The 16,833-nt window shown below is 34.4% G+C and overlaps 2 protein-coding genes and 1 non-coding gene across 4 annotated transcripts; 2 read left to right on the top strand and 1 right to left on the bottom strand.

Moving 5' to 3' along the window:
* Positions 1-1,852: 1,852 nt before the first annotated feature.
* LOC145600961 (protein NUCLEAR FUSION DEFECTIVE 4-like) lies at positions 1,853-5,881 on the bottom strand. Of its 2 annotated transcripts, XM_081656841.1 has the most exons (4): positions 5,246-5,381; positions 4,194-4,571; positions 2,946-3,877; positions 1,853-2,649 (listed from the first exon to the last, which is right to left on the bottom strand). In XM_081656841.1, exons 3-4 carry the CDS (start codon positions 3,875-3,877, stop codon positions 2,154-2,156), a joined length of 1,428 nt encoding a protein of 475 aa, XP_081512967.1. In that variant the 5' UTR covers positions 4,194-4,571; positions 5,246-5,381; the 3' UTR covers positions 1,853-2,153. The 2 variants fall into 2 exon arrangements, with proteins under 2 accessions (XP_081512967.1, XP_081512966.1); XM_081656840.1 differs by lacking the exon at positions 4,194-4,571 and having other exon boundaries at positions 5,246-5,881.
* Positions 5,882-9,433: 3,552 nt separating this feature from the next.
* On the top strand, positions 9,434-9,515 carry TRNAS-UGA (transfer RNA serine (anticodon UGA)). The gene has a single exon. It is a non-coding gene; the product is annotated as a tRNA-Ser (tRNA).
* Positions 9,516-9,645: 130 nt separating this feature from the next.
* On the top strand, positions 9,646-13,114 carry LOC145600962 (nuclear transport factor 2B-like). The gene is made up of 2 exons (XM_081656842.1): positions 9,646-10,005; positions 13,032-13,114. Exons 1-2 carry the CDS (start codon positions 9,706-9,708, stop codon positions 13,104-13,106), a joined length of 375 nt encoding a protein of 124 aa, XP_081512968.1. The 5' UTR covers positions 9,646-9,705; the 3' UTR covers positions 13,107-13,114.
* The last annotated feature ends 3,719 nt before the right edge of the window (positions 13,115-16,833 follow it).

Here is a 16,833-nt window from a genome sequence, read left to right as displayed (position 1 = left end):
ATGCAACTTTAACAAATTTGTACCTTCTTTCTGTAGGGAGTGATCCATCAACTATGATTTTCTCACCAAATGTCGATGTAGAGAAGGATGCTCCGGAATCTTCTTGCTAGCTGGTGATGAATTTGATGCAGTTATTTTAGGCAAAGCAAGCTGTGGAATCAATTTGTCCTGGAGAGGTCTCTTGTGCTGATAACTCGTATGGATCCTATTAGCCCAAGAACATTTGATAGTTCGTATTACAGGTCTACAGGAGCCTGATCTAAGGAAAAGGCTTGTTGACTTCTGATGAGGTTCTCTTCACCAATTCAAAAATACGCCTGATAGATGAGGGATTTGCAGACAACATGGATGAATTCAGCTCAGCATTCATACAAGCAATGAGGAAGCTCGGGAGGGTTGGCGTTAAGACCAGTAAATAACAAGGAGAAAGCCAAAGGAACTGCACTATGTTTGATGGGTGAGGCTAGATAATGACGAAGAATCATTCTAGGACTTGTCATCTCATTTAACATTCAGCTTTAGAGTTCACTTATTTACATGTTCTGTTCAATGATTTCAATGCCTGCAAATGTAATGGGCACATAAGTGATGTTATTACTTATTAGCATTCAGATACCTATTCAAATGCATGAAGCAAACTGGTGTTAGTTGCCTCAGAAATCTGGCTGATGCAGGACTTTTATCCTTGATTAAAACATATATCAATGTGGAGATTAACCCTTAATCAGCAAGTGAACATCAGTCACGGGTAGCCAGAAACATCAGAAAATTCTGCTACATTGTTAGTATTATCATATTACAATGTTTAGTACCCAAAACAATCCTATACAGTTTAATCACAGAATTATCCTTAAATGTGCAGCACATAATATTAACTGGAATGCATAGATTTAACTGAATTAGAAATAAGTGTCAAAAATCATTCAGCTTTTACAATGGAGTTGATTCGGTCTAGTTTTCCTTACTCTGCACTACTATTTCTTAGATTGACAGCTTCCGTAATGAAGTGAAACAGTAAGCAGGATGCAGGGAAGGGTATAATATTTTCTTGCTCTAGATTATCAGAGCCTAGAGCAAAACACGTAACAGGAGCTAGTAGACAAAGAAGGCAGATGCTAGATCCGAGGCGGCGAGTGCTTGGCTTGATCCTTATTTTGCGGTTTGTTTTTGGAACTAATGTTGCTGAAGTTAATCCATTTCAGTCAGTTTATTTAAGGACCAAAATATTTTAATAACCACATAATCACATATAGTTTAATTTAATGGACAAAATTCAGTCTGTCCTGATTCCCCTTTCAAAGGAAAAAAAAAAAACAAGCAATTACAGTAAAGTACTAAACTTCTACAGAATATATGATTAGGCTTAAAATTATGCTTAAGTTAACATTTGTCATTTAGAATGCAATTGTAGATGAATATATTTTAAGGTTCCGCATCTCTTGTAGCTGGTAACATGACTAAGCATGAAATTTATATGGACTCCCTCGGATCCTATTTGCTTTTCGCATTTAGAATATTTTTGTGAAATACTACGTACAGTATATAAAATAAGTCAAATCAGGAAGAACAAAAAGGATCAAAGACAATACAAGATAGTTATAATAATAATAGTAATAAAGAAAGACATTTTTTTAATTCTGCCCATTGTTTTCTATTCTGATGCTCAAAGTTACGATTAGTTGATTTATCGAATTTAAATTGACACTACAATCATACGGAGTAATTGAGAGTATATGCAAACAATGTAGTTCAGGGAGTGGAAAATGTTTCATTAGACAAAATAAAATGGTTTTAAACGAAAATTAAAACAGAATGGAGAGCGAATAAACAAGAAAGATCATAATACCACATATGGAGAAAGAATGATCTTATTCAAAAGAAACCTCCCAGAGTATATCACAGTTTGGAGGACAAATACTATGGTACAACATCTAGAGACAAAATACCGGTTTACATTCAATCTCAAGGTAATTATTGACCTCCAAACAATAAGGTATACAATTGCTTCAGTATCAAGCAAGAGAAGGTCAGGGCGTACTGTCGTCTGTGTACAGGCTTGAGATAGAAAGAATATTGTTTCCCACATTATGAAAAATCTAGCAAAAACTAAATCACAGAATGAAAACAATAATAAATAGCCCCGTCTCCCCAGATCAGGTACGTGGTTTTCCATAGAGGCTAGCGTAAACAGGTTTAGTCCGATATACGAGGGTCATGGTCATGATAATTGCAATAATGCATAATCCAGACATGATCATGGAAGTAAGGAAGAAGCATATAGCACCTTCACACTTTGATGCTTCCGAAGTAAGCGTACCATTGAAGAAAGAACCAACATGAGGATGGCGTTGCTGTTCTTGTTTCTCTGCTTCTCGGTCATATATACTGCTAGCTATAAGACCAGAGAACACTAATGAACCACCTGGGTTAGCCAAGGTAAGGAAATTATACAATGCTCCAAAACTCTTCAAGCCAAAGAGCTCAGAGGCAGTAGCAGGACCAACAGACCAGTGTGCTCCATAGCCAAGCCCAATCAACAAGGTTCCGACATACATTGCCCCTGGCCATCCCATTGCAATGAAGAAGTGGCCCACTGCCAGTATGACTTGAGCCACAGCCATTGCCACTGGCCTCGGATAAGCATAATCCCTGATCACAAGCATTAATACTAGGCTTATAAATGTGGTACAATAAAAATAAAAAATTCATGTCCAAGTTACTGAGACTATTTATTTCACCTCAAGTGTTTGTTTTGGATACTTCACTCTCCAACATGAGTATGGACACTTCACAGTTCGTTATGGTTTATAAAAAGCAATTTTTATAAAATGACACAGTTAAACGCCTAGTAAAATACCTAAGTTCTAGTTATGGTGTAGCATAACTTCATAATTCATATCACAGTCAGCAGAAATTGAGTAAGAAAATGTGAACCAGAGTCGTACCTGACAACAATCTCGGACAAATAACCCCCTCCAACACGGCCAAGGAAGTTCCAAATGCTAATCATGGATACAAATATATGAGTATTATCATAGCCTAAAGATTGGCTCATCTGACCAAGATTGTCAATTACAGTCAAACCAGAACCAGAAGCAAGCACAAATGGAAACCAGAGGAGCCAGAAGTCTGCCTTAACGAGAGCTTGTGTTAATGTAAAGTCTTCTCCCCTATGAGGACCTCTTCTTCTCTTAACCCTGATTGCTCCCTCTGCTGCTGCTTGAGCAACCCTGGCTTGCAGCTGAGCAATTCTTTTTTTCCTCTCCGACCTTGGAAGCATGTCTACTTCCTTTGGTTTCTCATCTTCAAGCTCACTAAAAACAACTTCAGTGTCAGATTCAGCTGCTTTTCCAGATTCCTTTTTCTCAGGCTCCAGAAGAAGAGCTTCCTCAATCGACTGTCTTGGTTCTTCGGTAAAAGTCATTAACACTGGAATGGACATAGGGTACAACAGGATTAAGAATAAGATCGAGGTGAATATGATAACGATAGTATGACTGACATCAATCAGATCTTGAACAAGCATCACCCCCATCAGATAAGCAGCGAGCACAAGGCAAGCACTATAGACAAATGAGAAACTTCTTGCATCAGAAGGCCGGATTTGTCTGTGACCTTTGACAGGCCTTATTATGAACATAAGGGAAATAACTACCATAGTTGGTCCAACTGCAATCATAAAGACAAGTGATGCTTGGTCAGGACTGTGAATTAGGGCATAGATTTGGGTCAATATTGCTCCACTCAGCCCAGCAAAGCCTTTCAGAATACCCACAATTGGACCTCGGTTTTTTGGAAAGTTTTGTACACAAGAGACAAGAGAAGCTGTATTGAAGTACGTTTCCCCATTTGTTCCGAGAAATATAAGAAGGCACATCTGCAGAACAAAGTATCCAGTAAATACAATTTGATCTTTACCAAAGTAATTCAGCCGTTCAATAGGTCATTACAATACATTATCATAAATTCTCAAAACTACTTTGAATTATGATCTTAAGCATCTAACATAAGCCACACATTAGAGTATAAAATAAGAAATCCAAGATACTTCTGGAACCACTGATATTTTAAGCATCTAAACATATTTTGAATGAATTTCATGCCTCAACAAATTAATCCTGCAGGAAGTAAAACTATACTATATCCCTGAAAGAGCAGTAGAGCATGACAACAGAGCAAGTTATAGAGCACACCTTAGGTAAACAGTTGGTATCAGTGGCAAGGCGGTGGTGATGCGTTGCTTATAGAGATCCATAAATGCCGCAAAGGTAATAATTTAAATTACTAGTAGATTGACAATAGGATATCACTAGTTTTAAACTCTACTGTATATTAAAAGAAGACAAAAGCTCAAAGATCAAATACAATCAGGCTAAGCATTATCCAATTTCATTATACAGCAGGTGTTTTCATATGTTTGTGATGTGAAGTGACAGAGTAGTTCAGCAGTTCAGCTATAGGCCTACAGCAAAATATCCATTAAGACGAGTATCTATGCCATGGAAAAGCCACCCAAACAGGAATTCAGTGCCACATGAAAACTCAAGGAGAACAAGAAACAAGCATTTCCCCTGCAACATGGAATAGGATACAACAATCAATATTTCTAGTAATTTAAAGTTCTAATACCAAACCACTTTGCATTTTTGCCCTAAGTCATCATTCATAGCATCTAAGAACCTAGCTTAGTTACTGAAAAGTATCGAAAAACAAACCCTTTTAAACGTAGTATTAATTTCCTTTTAGTCTCTACTACAAGTATTCATAACAACTATTTCCTCTACACTAATTTTATATAATTTCACCAATAATACCTTTGAGGGAGTTGTTCAACATGTCTAATAAACAATTATAATTTTTAGATCCACACCAGATTGTTGCTTGCTGAATATGAGTATATGACTAATCTTACATCACAACAAAGAAGGCATTAAAGTACTCAAATATACAAGATCAATCACCAAAACACTACACTAAACATACTTAAATGTTAAATCAATCACAACAACTCACAAAGTCACTAATCCAGTAATCAAACACCATATTCATCAACCCAAAATCACTAATTACTTCCAAAAATAACTACTTAAGCAACTCAAATCATTCACTATTTTGAATAGCACCAACTCACAAAGTCAAATACTTGTATGATCATAGTTCCAAAAAAAGACATCAACTTTCAAATACCCAGAAAATGATTATCATTGAAAAGAGTAAAAAGAAAAGGAAGAGAGAGAAAACTCACAGCCCACAAAGGTAAAGGGGTGGCTTTACCAGTGATGATGAGCCAAACCCAGCCATAACCAACCAAATTTTGAATAGCACCAACAAGAAGAGCAGCCCACAAAGGCAAAACTTCACAAATATAACCAGTCAAAAACCCAACACTATCTCCCAAATCTTTGGCAATACCCAATCTTGCTACTTGCCTTTGATTGTAGTTCAAATTACTCTTGATTACTGGTGAAATACTCCCAAACATATACCCAATTCCTGCACATGATTGTATCCATATTGCTGCTACAAATACTAGCCATCTATTGCTGATAAATGCTTTAAATCTCTCATTAAATTCACTCATTTTTACCCTCTTTCTTTTTGTGGGTGTTTCTTCTTTTTGCAATTCAAAATCTGCAAAAAAGAAGAAATTTGTCCGATTTTAATTGTTTATCTTTAATGGGTTTTGTTTGATTAATTCTAATTTAGGAAGATTAAGGTTGGAAATGTAAGAAAGAACACGAGGGGTAGAGAAGATAGGATAGAAATATCACACATTAGAAATTTAGAATAGTGGTCTGCGACTCATATGCTAGCTGTTTATAAAATAAGTATTGTAGTATGAGTGATTGTGTTCAACTTGGATTTTTTAATCTAATAAAAGCAGAAATCAGCAGCAAAGTAGGTCCAGTTTTAATACTTTTGTATGCAAATATAAACCAACCAGATCACACAGACGGCCTTTTTTTTTCTTGAGGATGGAAGGAAGGGATCAAGGACGGCATTGTGCTGTCCGGATTAAATGAAGATACCAAATACAAGTACATTCCAAATCGTTCTCAGTTTTAATTAACATAATAATCAAGTAATATAGTATTATGGTCTAAGTATGTAATTTATATTTTATATTGATGTTAACTACTCGTATAATTTTCATTGACGTCAAAGATAGAGCTAACACATCACTAGCCAAACATAAAAGAAATGTGGGTTAGTTACTGCTAAGGGTTTATAATCTGTTTAATTAAACGAGTAAACACGACATGACACGTTAGCGAATGTTGAGATTTTGAGCACGAAAATAACCAATAATTCAAAATAATTGATGTTAAATCTTTTACTGTATATGGCCAACTTTATTTTATGCTGCATAACAATACGACACGAATTCGACATGAAAATAAGAGAAGTAATGTTCAAAGCTTCCGAACTATTTAATTAAGTGGGTCAATACGGCACATTGGTAAGCTCTAATCAAAGGTAGTTCTGAGCATAAGCAGTGTGAGACTGTAAGCGATCATACAAGACCCTTTGAAAATAAGGGAATTTAAAATTGTTGGGCTTTGTGTCATTATAGTAGTTTAATACTTCGTATATATTTGTTTCATCATAATTGTTAAATTAGTTTAATAAAGTATTATTGTTAATAAAAATGTGTCTATCAAAACAATGAATTAAGAATTCATTTTAAAAAATATTGTACAATAACACTATGGCAATTAATTTTAACTCGACCTCTTATCAAATCTAAGATAAGGAGCGATATTACTGCTTTAGTAAATCACCACCTCAACATGAAAATCGATACAGGCACACCCTAAATTGATATTGTTACATTTCTATGTGAATGAGAGCGTATAAGCATACACTCTTACAATAAATGTGTTAAAATCAATTTTTAGTGTGCCTAGATCGTTACCCTTTCAACCTCTATGTAAATGGGTTACTCCGTACTTTTTTTTTTTTTTGAGACATGTAAATGGGTTACTTAAATCACTATCCAAAAGTCTATTTTTTCATCAAATTCCATACACTTTTGTGCCATTTGGGTTGTTCTCTCTCAAAACCACATGGGTCATTAAAGAGCCAACTCTCCTCCACTTTAATTATCCCCGCGGCCTCCATATGAAGGTTTGAAATTGTTATATGTTGCTAGTTATGATATACTTCTACAAATAATTAAATTATTTAAATGATTTTTCATTATATTCTACCAATAATTAAATTATAAGTTATTTTCATTATATTCTACTAATAATTAAATTATTTTCATTATATTCTACCAATAATTAAATTATTCAAATGATTTTTGAATTACGTAAAGAAGTATAAGAATTGTAACATTTTTACTTGTAATCTATTTTTTTTTTTATGTTGATTCACTTCTTATAATCGTAATGTTTTATCTTTGACTATGATTAAAGTAACTTTGGCTAAAATTTTACTAATATTTACTGTATACAAGTATATTATATAGTCAAAAGTTTTAAAGGCTATTGAACTAAAATTTAAAATATGTAAACTTATACAGTATGACTGTTAATAATATCAACAATTACAATTATGCCTTTATATCTTATCATATACGGATATACCCCTTCGTACGATTCCTTCAAAAAAAAAAAGTCATTGTCTTATACCGAGTAATATATTGCTTATTTCTATTTTCCTGGTTGAAAATTTATAAACTTTAACCACAAATTCCCAAAATACATACAATCAAACTAATCATGTGAGATATACTTTTTTTTGAGGGGAAATCATGTGAGATATACTTAGATTTGTCTAAATATGTGGTTTAAATATATTAACGAATACGAAGTATTAAATTTTTAATTTGTACATAATTAAAGATATTGATCGTCAAAGGTTTGTATTAAAGAACAAAAAAAATAAAAATAAATCTATATTGTCGCTAAATATCTCATACGGACCACGCTGCCTGTCTATATCGATATCACTGTAATGGCGTAATGCCACATACTTGGTATATTTACTCCAAATCACGTTTCCAATATAAAAGAGCACCATTATTAACTCAATAAGTATCTTTCAAAAAAAAAAAAAAAGGCCCAGTAAGTCAAAATATCCATCCATATATTCTATGGTACGTAGATGGTAGATCTACCCTGACGTAACTCTTTAAGAGAAATAAAGATAAGAAAGGGCTCCACGAAACTAGATTCTAAAAGCAAGTGGCATATACTCTTGTAGTCTAGCTTGTCTCGCTAAAGGTTATGAAAATGGCATGGAGACATGGGAGTCGTGTTACACGTTCATTTCGTCTACTACTCTACTCGTATTTGTTACTTCAAAGTCATATAGTACCCGTGGTAATGGTGAGCATAGGCTAGATTGACATTTGGGTAAAGCCCAACATTATATTAGTTCGATATAATATGACCTCATTATAAGCTTGATATTTCATAAAACACACGCTAATAAGAAATGAATCATTCATGAACATTACTTTAAAATTTAACTCAAGCATCATACATAATACTCCTAAAAGAGCGTTGTATGAGAACCGGCAAACCCAACCTCCACCTCCGTCTCAACAATCGTAATTCCGTTAATTTTTAGTTGCAACTTTGGGGTATTATTTGTGAGACATAAAATATTCCAAAGTTGCAACTCCTTAATAAGGTTTAGTTGATTAAAGAAGGAAATGAACAAGCACGAGGAAGTGTTTATACAATTAAGAAGGAGATCAGATGGCTCGTGGTATGTTGGTTTCTCATGCAAGTATGATGCTGTTTCTCCTCTGCTTGCTGAATTGTATGCCTTGAATGATGGCCTTTCCATTGCTGAAGATCTGAGAGTTAAGAAGGTGATTGTGGAAACGGATGCTAAGGTTCTTAGGGACATGTTAATGTCAGCAGGTCCTAATCCTCACCATGAGCTTGCTGCTGCAATCTGTGATGTTGCCACGGTTCTGTCCAAGTTTGAAGTTGCGGTTGTCACTCACATCCCAAGGGAAGCAAATGAATTAGCCCACAGACTTGCTGTTATGGGAAGGGAGATGACAGTGGGATATAGAACTCACTACTTGGTTCCGGAGTGTGTCATGGATCTATATGAAGCTAACAAAAGCAGGGTGAATGCTGCTGCTCCTACCTAGTGTTTGGTTTCGTATCTTTCTCTTCTCTATGGATGGATGTATATTTTGGGATAGTTACTTGGTTGTTATGGTATGATAGCTCTGCTTTTGGGGATTATTTTGGTGTACAGGTTGCTCCTTGGGGGAGCTTATTTTCGGTTTTATCTAAGGTGTTGTGGTTAGGCTTTTTTTGCTACAGCTATGTTTATCATTGTAATTATGGGACTCTCTTTGTAAATATTAAGGCTAAAGCCTTTTAATTAATATATTTCTCCTAGTTATGTTAAAAAAAAAATTAAGAATAAATAAAAACAAGCTAAGATATTCCGCACAACAGTCGATATGTCCGAGTGGTTAAGGAGACAGACTTGAAATCTGTTGGGCTTCGCCCGCGCAGGTTCGAACCCTGCTGTCGACGTTTTCCATTTTATTTTTTCATCTTCACAATCTCAATCCCATCAAAACGTCACCGTTTTCCCCTTCATCTAACCTCTAAAACCCTTCACTTTTTTCATTTCTTTCACAACATTCTCCTCATAACTTACAAACCCCATCAACGCCGCCGCAAAAACCACCACAAACTCCGTCGCAAAATCTAGAGAGAGAAAATGGAGCAAGGTGACCAAGTAGCAAGAGCATTTGTAGAACACTACTACACAACATTTGACACAAATCGTGCAGCTTTAAGCAGTTTATACCAAGAAAATTCAATGTTAACTTTTGAAGGACAAAAATTTCAAGGTGCTCAAAATATTGTTGGTAAACTTACAAGTTTACCCTTTGAGCAGTGTAAACATTCTATCACTACTACTGATTGTCAGCCTTCTAGCTCAAATGGTACTCTTCTTGTTTTTGTTAGTGGTAATCTTCAGCTTGCTGGTGAACAGCACCATCTTAAATTTAGTCAGGTAAATTTTGGTTTGTTATTTCTTCAATGTCTTTTCCCTTGATTTTATTGATGGGTTTTTAGAATTTGGATGATTTGTGTTGATAGTTGTTAATTGTTTTTTAGAGTTGATATCGAGCCAAAGGGCAGTGATGTAGACGGGATTTAAACCGGACTTGGTTCGATTCTAGGGTCCCTTAATAGTTTACTTTGTTAGGTATCAATGCCGGGGTATATACCTTATATATATGCTAGTTGACATTAACTTGTATCATCAAATGAGCTTATTTTTTTTTGCTATTTTTATTTGGGTTATTTTCATGATATTGATGTTACTGTAGAAATAGGAGTTAATCTTCAAAGATTTTCAGCAATGCACCCATTTTAATTGAAAATAAATGGAAGATTCATGCTCTTTATACTCATGGAGACAGGGTGCATTTGGTGTGGTTGAAGAAAAGGAAGTGGAATGGAATCAAATGAGAGAATGAAAGGGTAAGGATAATCATTGCTTTTATGGGTTGTTTGGTATCTCAATGGAATGGGATTGAATGAGAGGAGGAAAGGGTATGGCTTTTATGGATTGTTTTTCAATGGAATGGAATCGAACGAGACTTTAATATTATGCCTATTTTTGCTTTTAATGGAAATTGTCCAATTATTATGTCATTCATTTTTGGGTATGTGAGTTATGCATACTTGGAGAAAGATGGCTATTAGAGAAAATGAAAGTGATTAGTGTAGGTGGAATGAGGAGTATCATGTTGAAAATGGCAAGATATAGAGACCATTCAAAGATAATTTAAGATTCTATATCTTTGATTAGAAATTGAGTAAAAGTTGGAGAGCTATGATTTTTCTAAGCATAGGTAGCAAAATTTACCTGGCTCTGGCCGCCAGATCAGCAATTCAGCATCATTTACATACGTACATGCCTATCCCTTTCCGCTTTGCTTAACCAAGCATATCAGTAATTATAGTGATGGATTGTCATGTTGCATATGCTAGGAAAAGTGTTCCTTATATTTAGGAATCAATACGTGAAATGGTGAAAATATTATTCAGAAGTGATGCTTGTATGTTGAGGTGATGAAATTTGATGTTATCAGGTAGGATTACTTTAGGTTGAATTGAATTTTACCTAGTCTGTGTTGCAATACATTCTGTCTTTTACATATCTGCATTTTTGTACCAATGAACCCCGCAATCGCATTGTTTTTTTGGGTTTCCAATTGGTTGATTGGTATAAAAGATAGTTCAGGCATTACAGTCATGCAATTATGTACAGAATCAATACTGTTTATCTATCTATCAATCAATCAATCAAAATCTTAATCCCATAACAATGGGGTCGGCTAACATGAACAATATCATTAACCCTGTCCTTAGTTTCATCCACCTAAACAATATCATTCGCAAACAACATACAAAACGGAGCCTTATCTTAAATTGGTCTAGTTACTTCATCTAGAACCGTTGCGAAAAGAAAAAGACTTAATGCAGACCCTTGAAGCAACCCAATTGTAATAGGGAAATCTTTTGTCAACCCTCCATACATTTGTGAACAAATCCCGATACATGTGCTTCACCAGGTCCACGTACCTTTCAACATTGCTACCAAAGAACATCTCTTGGCACCTTGTCATATTCCTTTCCTAAATCAATAAATTCCCAAGTTTTAGCTATAGAATTGTTTTTCCCTTATTAGTGTATTATCAGAGAAAAAGTTCGTTCCTTATAATACTCTAAATCGCCTCCTTTGGTGTTTCTCGAATTCTCGTCAGAGAGACCTTGCAAGATTTATACAAAGTATTTGTCTATAGTACTCTATATTGTGTACTTGTATATGTTGGGGATTCTTGTACAGTTCGCAAGCAAACTTAACAATGTGTTTGGATAGAGAAAGGGGAAGGAAAACAAGGGGAGGGAGGGGAAGAATGATGAGTTTTCCTTCCAAATCTCTCTATTGTTGGAGTGATCAATTTCTTACAATTTTATTCCTTCATTTCTCTCCCCTTCAATCTCCTTCCTTCCTCAATTGTTATACAAATAAAAGATGGTCTATTTCTTCATTTCCCTTCCCCTTCTTTCTCTTTATTTCTTTCAATCAAAACAAAGTGTTAATTTGTTGAGTAAAGTCATACACGTACTATGTAACTGTACTCCCTATATGATTTTATTTAAGATAGTTGTTAGTTCATTACCAATATTTTGGTCAAGATTGTAGCTTTCTTGAACTTTATTAAGGAAAAAGAATTCAAATTTCTTGTCATGAATATCAAAGTATATATCAATAGTAACCACTATGATTTGACTTTTGGTAGCCATTGGGTTTTGTTTCTTTTGTATAACTTTTTGCTTATAAGTTTATCAACCCGCAGCACGTAATTAGCAAATTCTCTAACATTCTTGTGGTATTAGTGTACAACTACCTTACTAGCGGTCAGCATCAGTTATTCACACCTATTAATTTCAGCTTCTCATAACCGAGTAAATCAATAATTATAGAGCAAAATTGACATAATTAACAGTGTGGTGGGTTATCATGCTAAGATTCTTGCCTTTGCTAGGAGTATTATTTGACATATTAAGGATTTAAGACTCACAAATCTGAAGTTATGCTTGAATCTAACTACTAATTTATGCTTGTTTGCGCAATAATTAGGGTACTTGATGGTGCTATTTGGTGGAATGTTGCGTAGTTTGAAACTTTGAATTGAACTTAGTGTAAGATATACGAGAATTATAATACTTCTATACCGATTGATGTATCAAGCAAGCCGTAGTTTGTTGAATGTACCATTTAATAGGTCTTTACTGATATGGCAATTGGCAATATGTAGGCCTAGCTTGCAACATGTTTTAAATTGGATGATGGAAAAGAAAAGTATCTAGTCATAAAAGTTAAAAAGTAATACATAATACACCAATAAAGGAGAAATTGTGATTTGGCAGCCACTGGATCTTAATTTTCATGACATATTGCTTAGTCTGTTCTGCTCCATCCTAATCCTGCCCTTATCTAATCTCTTCTCTTGGTGAGTGCAGATGTTCCATTTGATGCCTACTCCTCAGGGAAGCTTCTATGTGCAGAGTGACATATTCCGGCTTAACTATGCTTGATTTCAGATTTTTAAAAGGAAAATTTGTCAGAAACAACCTTTTAAAGTGTTCATTTTATTTAAAACAACCTTTTAAATTTTTTTTTGCAATTTCAGACCACATTATAAATTTTTTTTATCAAAGACAACCAAATGTTACTTTTCGGCGTTGACTCTCTTTTTCCCGATGTTGACCACGAGTGTGCGAGTCACGTGGCCTCCTATATTGCTTAATACACCCCTTTTCCCCTCCAATTAACTCCTATTAAAACCCCTGCTTCTCTTTCATCCCTCTTTTTGTACGAGTGAATTGGAGGGAAAATTGGTGTATTAAGCAATGTACGAGGTCATGTGCGTTGCACACTAATGGTCAACATCGGGAAAAATAGAGTCAAACGCCGGAAAGTAGCATTTGGTTGTCTTTGATAAAAAAAATTTATAATGTGGTCTGAAGTTGCAAAAAAAAATTTAAAAGGTTGTTTTTAGTAAAGTGGACACTTTAAAAGGTTATTTCTGACAAATTTTACTTTTTAAAATAACATGAAAGCAGTTTTGTAGTAATCAGCTACCAGATCAAAGTTGCTCTTGTTATCTTGTATGCTGTTGCTTGAGAGTAATGGTTAGTCGGCAAACATAAATTGAAATGTGACATTACAGATTACCTGTCGAATTTGTTTTAATCAGATTTGGGGTGTTTCTGTGACGTTTTTGGACACGCTTTCATATCCTTTAATGCATTTAGTCCCTTTGAGTATGACTGATTGCCATTTCTTGCTGATTTCTTTGTCAAGTGATTGAGTTTGAGCTTTGTTTGCCTTTTGTTCCAATGACACTCACATGTTTATTAGGTTACTTAATTACATGAAAGTACATTTAAGTTCTACTTAATTTCATGTCACTGTTGGCCTCATGTGATCACCAACTTATGTTGACCCATATAAAATTGAGGAAATTCTTGATTAAGACAAGTATATTTATATGGTGGGTTAATGAATCTGGAGGCAACACACTATTGGCCAATACTCATCACGTGAAGGCCCACTTGTAATGCAAAATTTTACTGCTCAATGACTCAATGTTCATATTCCACATTTTGTAGGAGTTTTTTTTTGGTTATTTTCTTGTTTTTTTTTTTTTTGTTTTTTTTTTTTGCTTTTGTTTATGTTTTTGTTTTGTTTATTTAATTATTTATTTTTTAAAATTTTTTTAATAACTATTTTCCTTGCTCATTAGATTAAGGCTTTTATATCAGTATTTTTATTAAAAGTTTTTAATTTTTACAGTATAATCCAACTCAAATACGAAGTATTTATCAAGAATATGTCTATGCAATTAATGCAATATTTTGTTTCTTAATGATTTCAATCTATCTCTTGGCTTCATTATAAAATTTCCCTATTTTCAACCTCTCTCCTCAATTCAAGGGCACCTTAACATAATACGTCCTCTGTCTATAGATGTTCTCATTTTGACTTTATTTATGAGACAATCACCGATTCACTGTTAGAGTAGGAACAACATTTAAAGATGGAGGGAGTAATAGCATTCTTGTCTGTCTTTACCATTTTGGCCAACTTGCTATTAAAGAACTTACAGGACTTATCAAGGTAAGAAACAGTTAAAAGGCGCATAATCGAGCTTAGATTGTACTGTATAATTTAGGAGCTTGTAGACTAAATATATACTATACGTGATCGATCGCAATAGCTTGATTCTGTCGTCATCTGAACTTTAATTTTCTTTTGCAGCAGACACTTTTCTTCATGAGCACTCCTTTCATTTTGTCACAGTCCTTCACCTTTTATAAAACCAAACAAATGCAAATATGACTTCATAATACCACCATACCACATTATACACTGCTTCATTAAAAAGAAAGTGAAGGATAAGATCATCAAACTAAAGAGAAGCAGAATGGGTGATTGGGGGCCTGTTTTCGTGGCGGTGGTGTTGTTCATATTACTAACACCAGGGCTTCTTGTACAGATTCCCGGTCGCAGCAGGGTGGTTGAGTTTAGTAGCTTCAACACGAGCGGTCCTTCCATACTGGTTCATTCGCTCATCTTTTTCACTTTGATCAGCATCTTATTGTTGGCTGCTGGTGTTCATGTCTACATTGGCTAACAAGGATTGCCTTGTAATCTCTGTGTGCCACTAATCATAATTTATGTGAGTTTCTTGTAAAAAAATATTTGATGATGGAACATAATTTATGATCCTGATTAGTTGTACAAGGTTAAAAAATTTCCTTGGTACCGGAATTTTTTCTCTGTTTTTAAAAGTCTCCTATAAATTTTTGTAATTTCTTGATCATACAATATTGTATGATTCCCAGCTCTCTCCAGTCTCCACCCAACTAATCGATGGACTAGATTTGTGTTTGTTTGTTTTTTCCATTCATCAGCAAGATTTGTAGTTGTTGATTTGATGTAAAAGTTTCATAATTTATCACTCAATACAATTCTTGATTTACAGAGGAAATTCTTCAATTCCTATGTGTGCATATTTTGGGGGTTTCAATGAAGCAGGGAAAATGCAACCTAAAAATTTAGCAGTCCATTGTAGTAAGGTACTCTCTCCTTTCCGTTTTTCCAAGATTGTCCCATTAATGTATTGTTATTAGTAACAACGGAGAAAGAAAATTCATTGGAACAAAAGTAGTGTATCAGTTACTCCATATATATGACAGTAAATGTCTAGCCATTTTTCTGTGTGAGGCAAACTTAAAGGTACATACCGAATATGTAAGTATGTAACTCGAGCAAGCTTACAGGGATCGATTGAAGGGGTTATTTTGACACGAATCTGCCATGACATAGAATACAATGGATTCATGCCTGTTGTAGATCAAGGGCGGATTATCCTTCACCGTTATTCATATAGCCTAGGGCTTTGGCAGTAGGTTGCTCTCCTTACCGATATAGCTAGTGTTATTAGTCAGCTAGTCACGCTGTTATAATTCAAATTAGATTAAAGTAGCCCCGTTTTTTTTAATTGCAATGACTTTTCATCCGTAAAAGTAACTTCATTAGATCATCATCGTAACCCAATTGTTTTATTAATTGTTTATATAATTATATGTGAAGTGGTCACACCATCAACTAATAGTGTGACTGTCGGCTATCCATATATAAGAATATGTGTGCATATAATATCTTACTTGAAATATTATTTTAAAGAAGAAAAACCGAGAATGATTTGATTATAACAACTCTCGATTTGATTACAACAAAATATATTGAATCTTTCCTATAAAAGTATAAAGAAATGTATTTTGGCAGAAAATTATATATTTTTTTAACTAGGAATAACCAAAATATACATAGAAGATTCTTTCTATTGAAAACATATCATTGAGATTTTATTACTTGCATGCTTTTCCATATCTTAGCTCAAGTCATTTACTATAATAAGATAATGACCATAATTATCCAATAGTAATGACCATATCTTAGCTCAAGTCATTTATTATGATGCTTCATATATATATGCTTAACATCACGTTTAAGTTATACTCCCTCTAATAATAAATCCATCACGTTCTTAAAGGACTAAAGGAGAGATAACCCACCCAAAATAGATAAGTCAATAGAAAGGTGCAATACTAGTATGGAGATATATTTGAGTCATATGTTCTTAGCTATAATAATAGCAACACTTCTGTTCTTGCTGTTGTCTCCTGGCGCGGTGGCTCAAATACCCGGAGAAGCAAAGTGGGTCGAATTCTGCAACGTTAAAACAAGCGGGAA

The sequence above is a fragment of the Chenopodium album genome, chromosome 21 (genome assembly GCF_948465745.1).
Source record: "Chenopodium album chromosome 21, dcCheAlbu1.1, whole genome shotgun sequence".
NCBI classification, from domain to species: Eukaryota; Viridiplantae; Streptophyta; class Magnoliopsida; order Caryophyllales; family Amaranthaceae; genus Chenopodium; species Chenopodium album.
The sequence above is the reverse complement of the archived record's forward strand: the minus strand, read 5'-3'. Positions and strand labels throughout refer to the sequence as shown.

Coding starts and splice junctions, on each gene's coding strand:
- LOC145600961 (XM_081656840.1), bottom strand. CDS start 5,581: ATGAGTGAATTTAATGAGAGATTTAAAGCATTTATCAGCAATAGATGG. Junction 3,878..5,245: donor CCCCTTTACCTTTGTGGGCT/GTGAGTTTTCTC, acceptor TTTGTTCTGCAG/ATGTGCCTTCTTATATTTCT. Junction 2,650..2,945: donor TTGTCCGAGATTGTTGTCAG/GTACGACTCTGG, acceptor GCTTGTGATCAG/GGATTATGCTTATCCGAGGC.
- LOC145600962 (XM_081656842.1), top strand. CDS start 9,706: ATGGAGCAAGGTGACCAAGTAGCAAGAGCATTTGTAGAACACTACTAC. Junction 10,006..13,031: donor ACCATCTTAAATTTAGTCAG/GTAAATTTTGGT, acceptor TGGTGAGTGCAG/ATGTTCCATTTGATGCCTAC.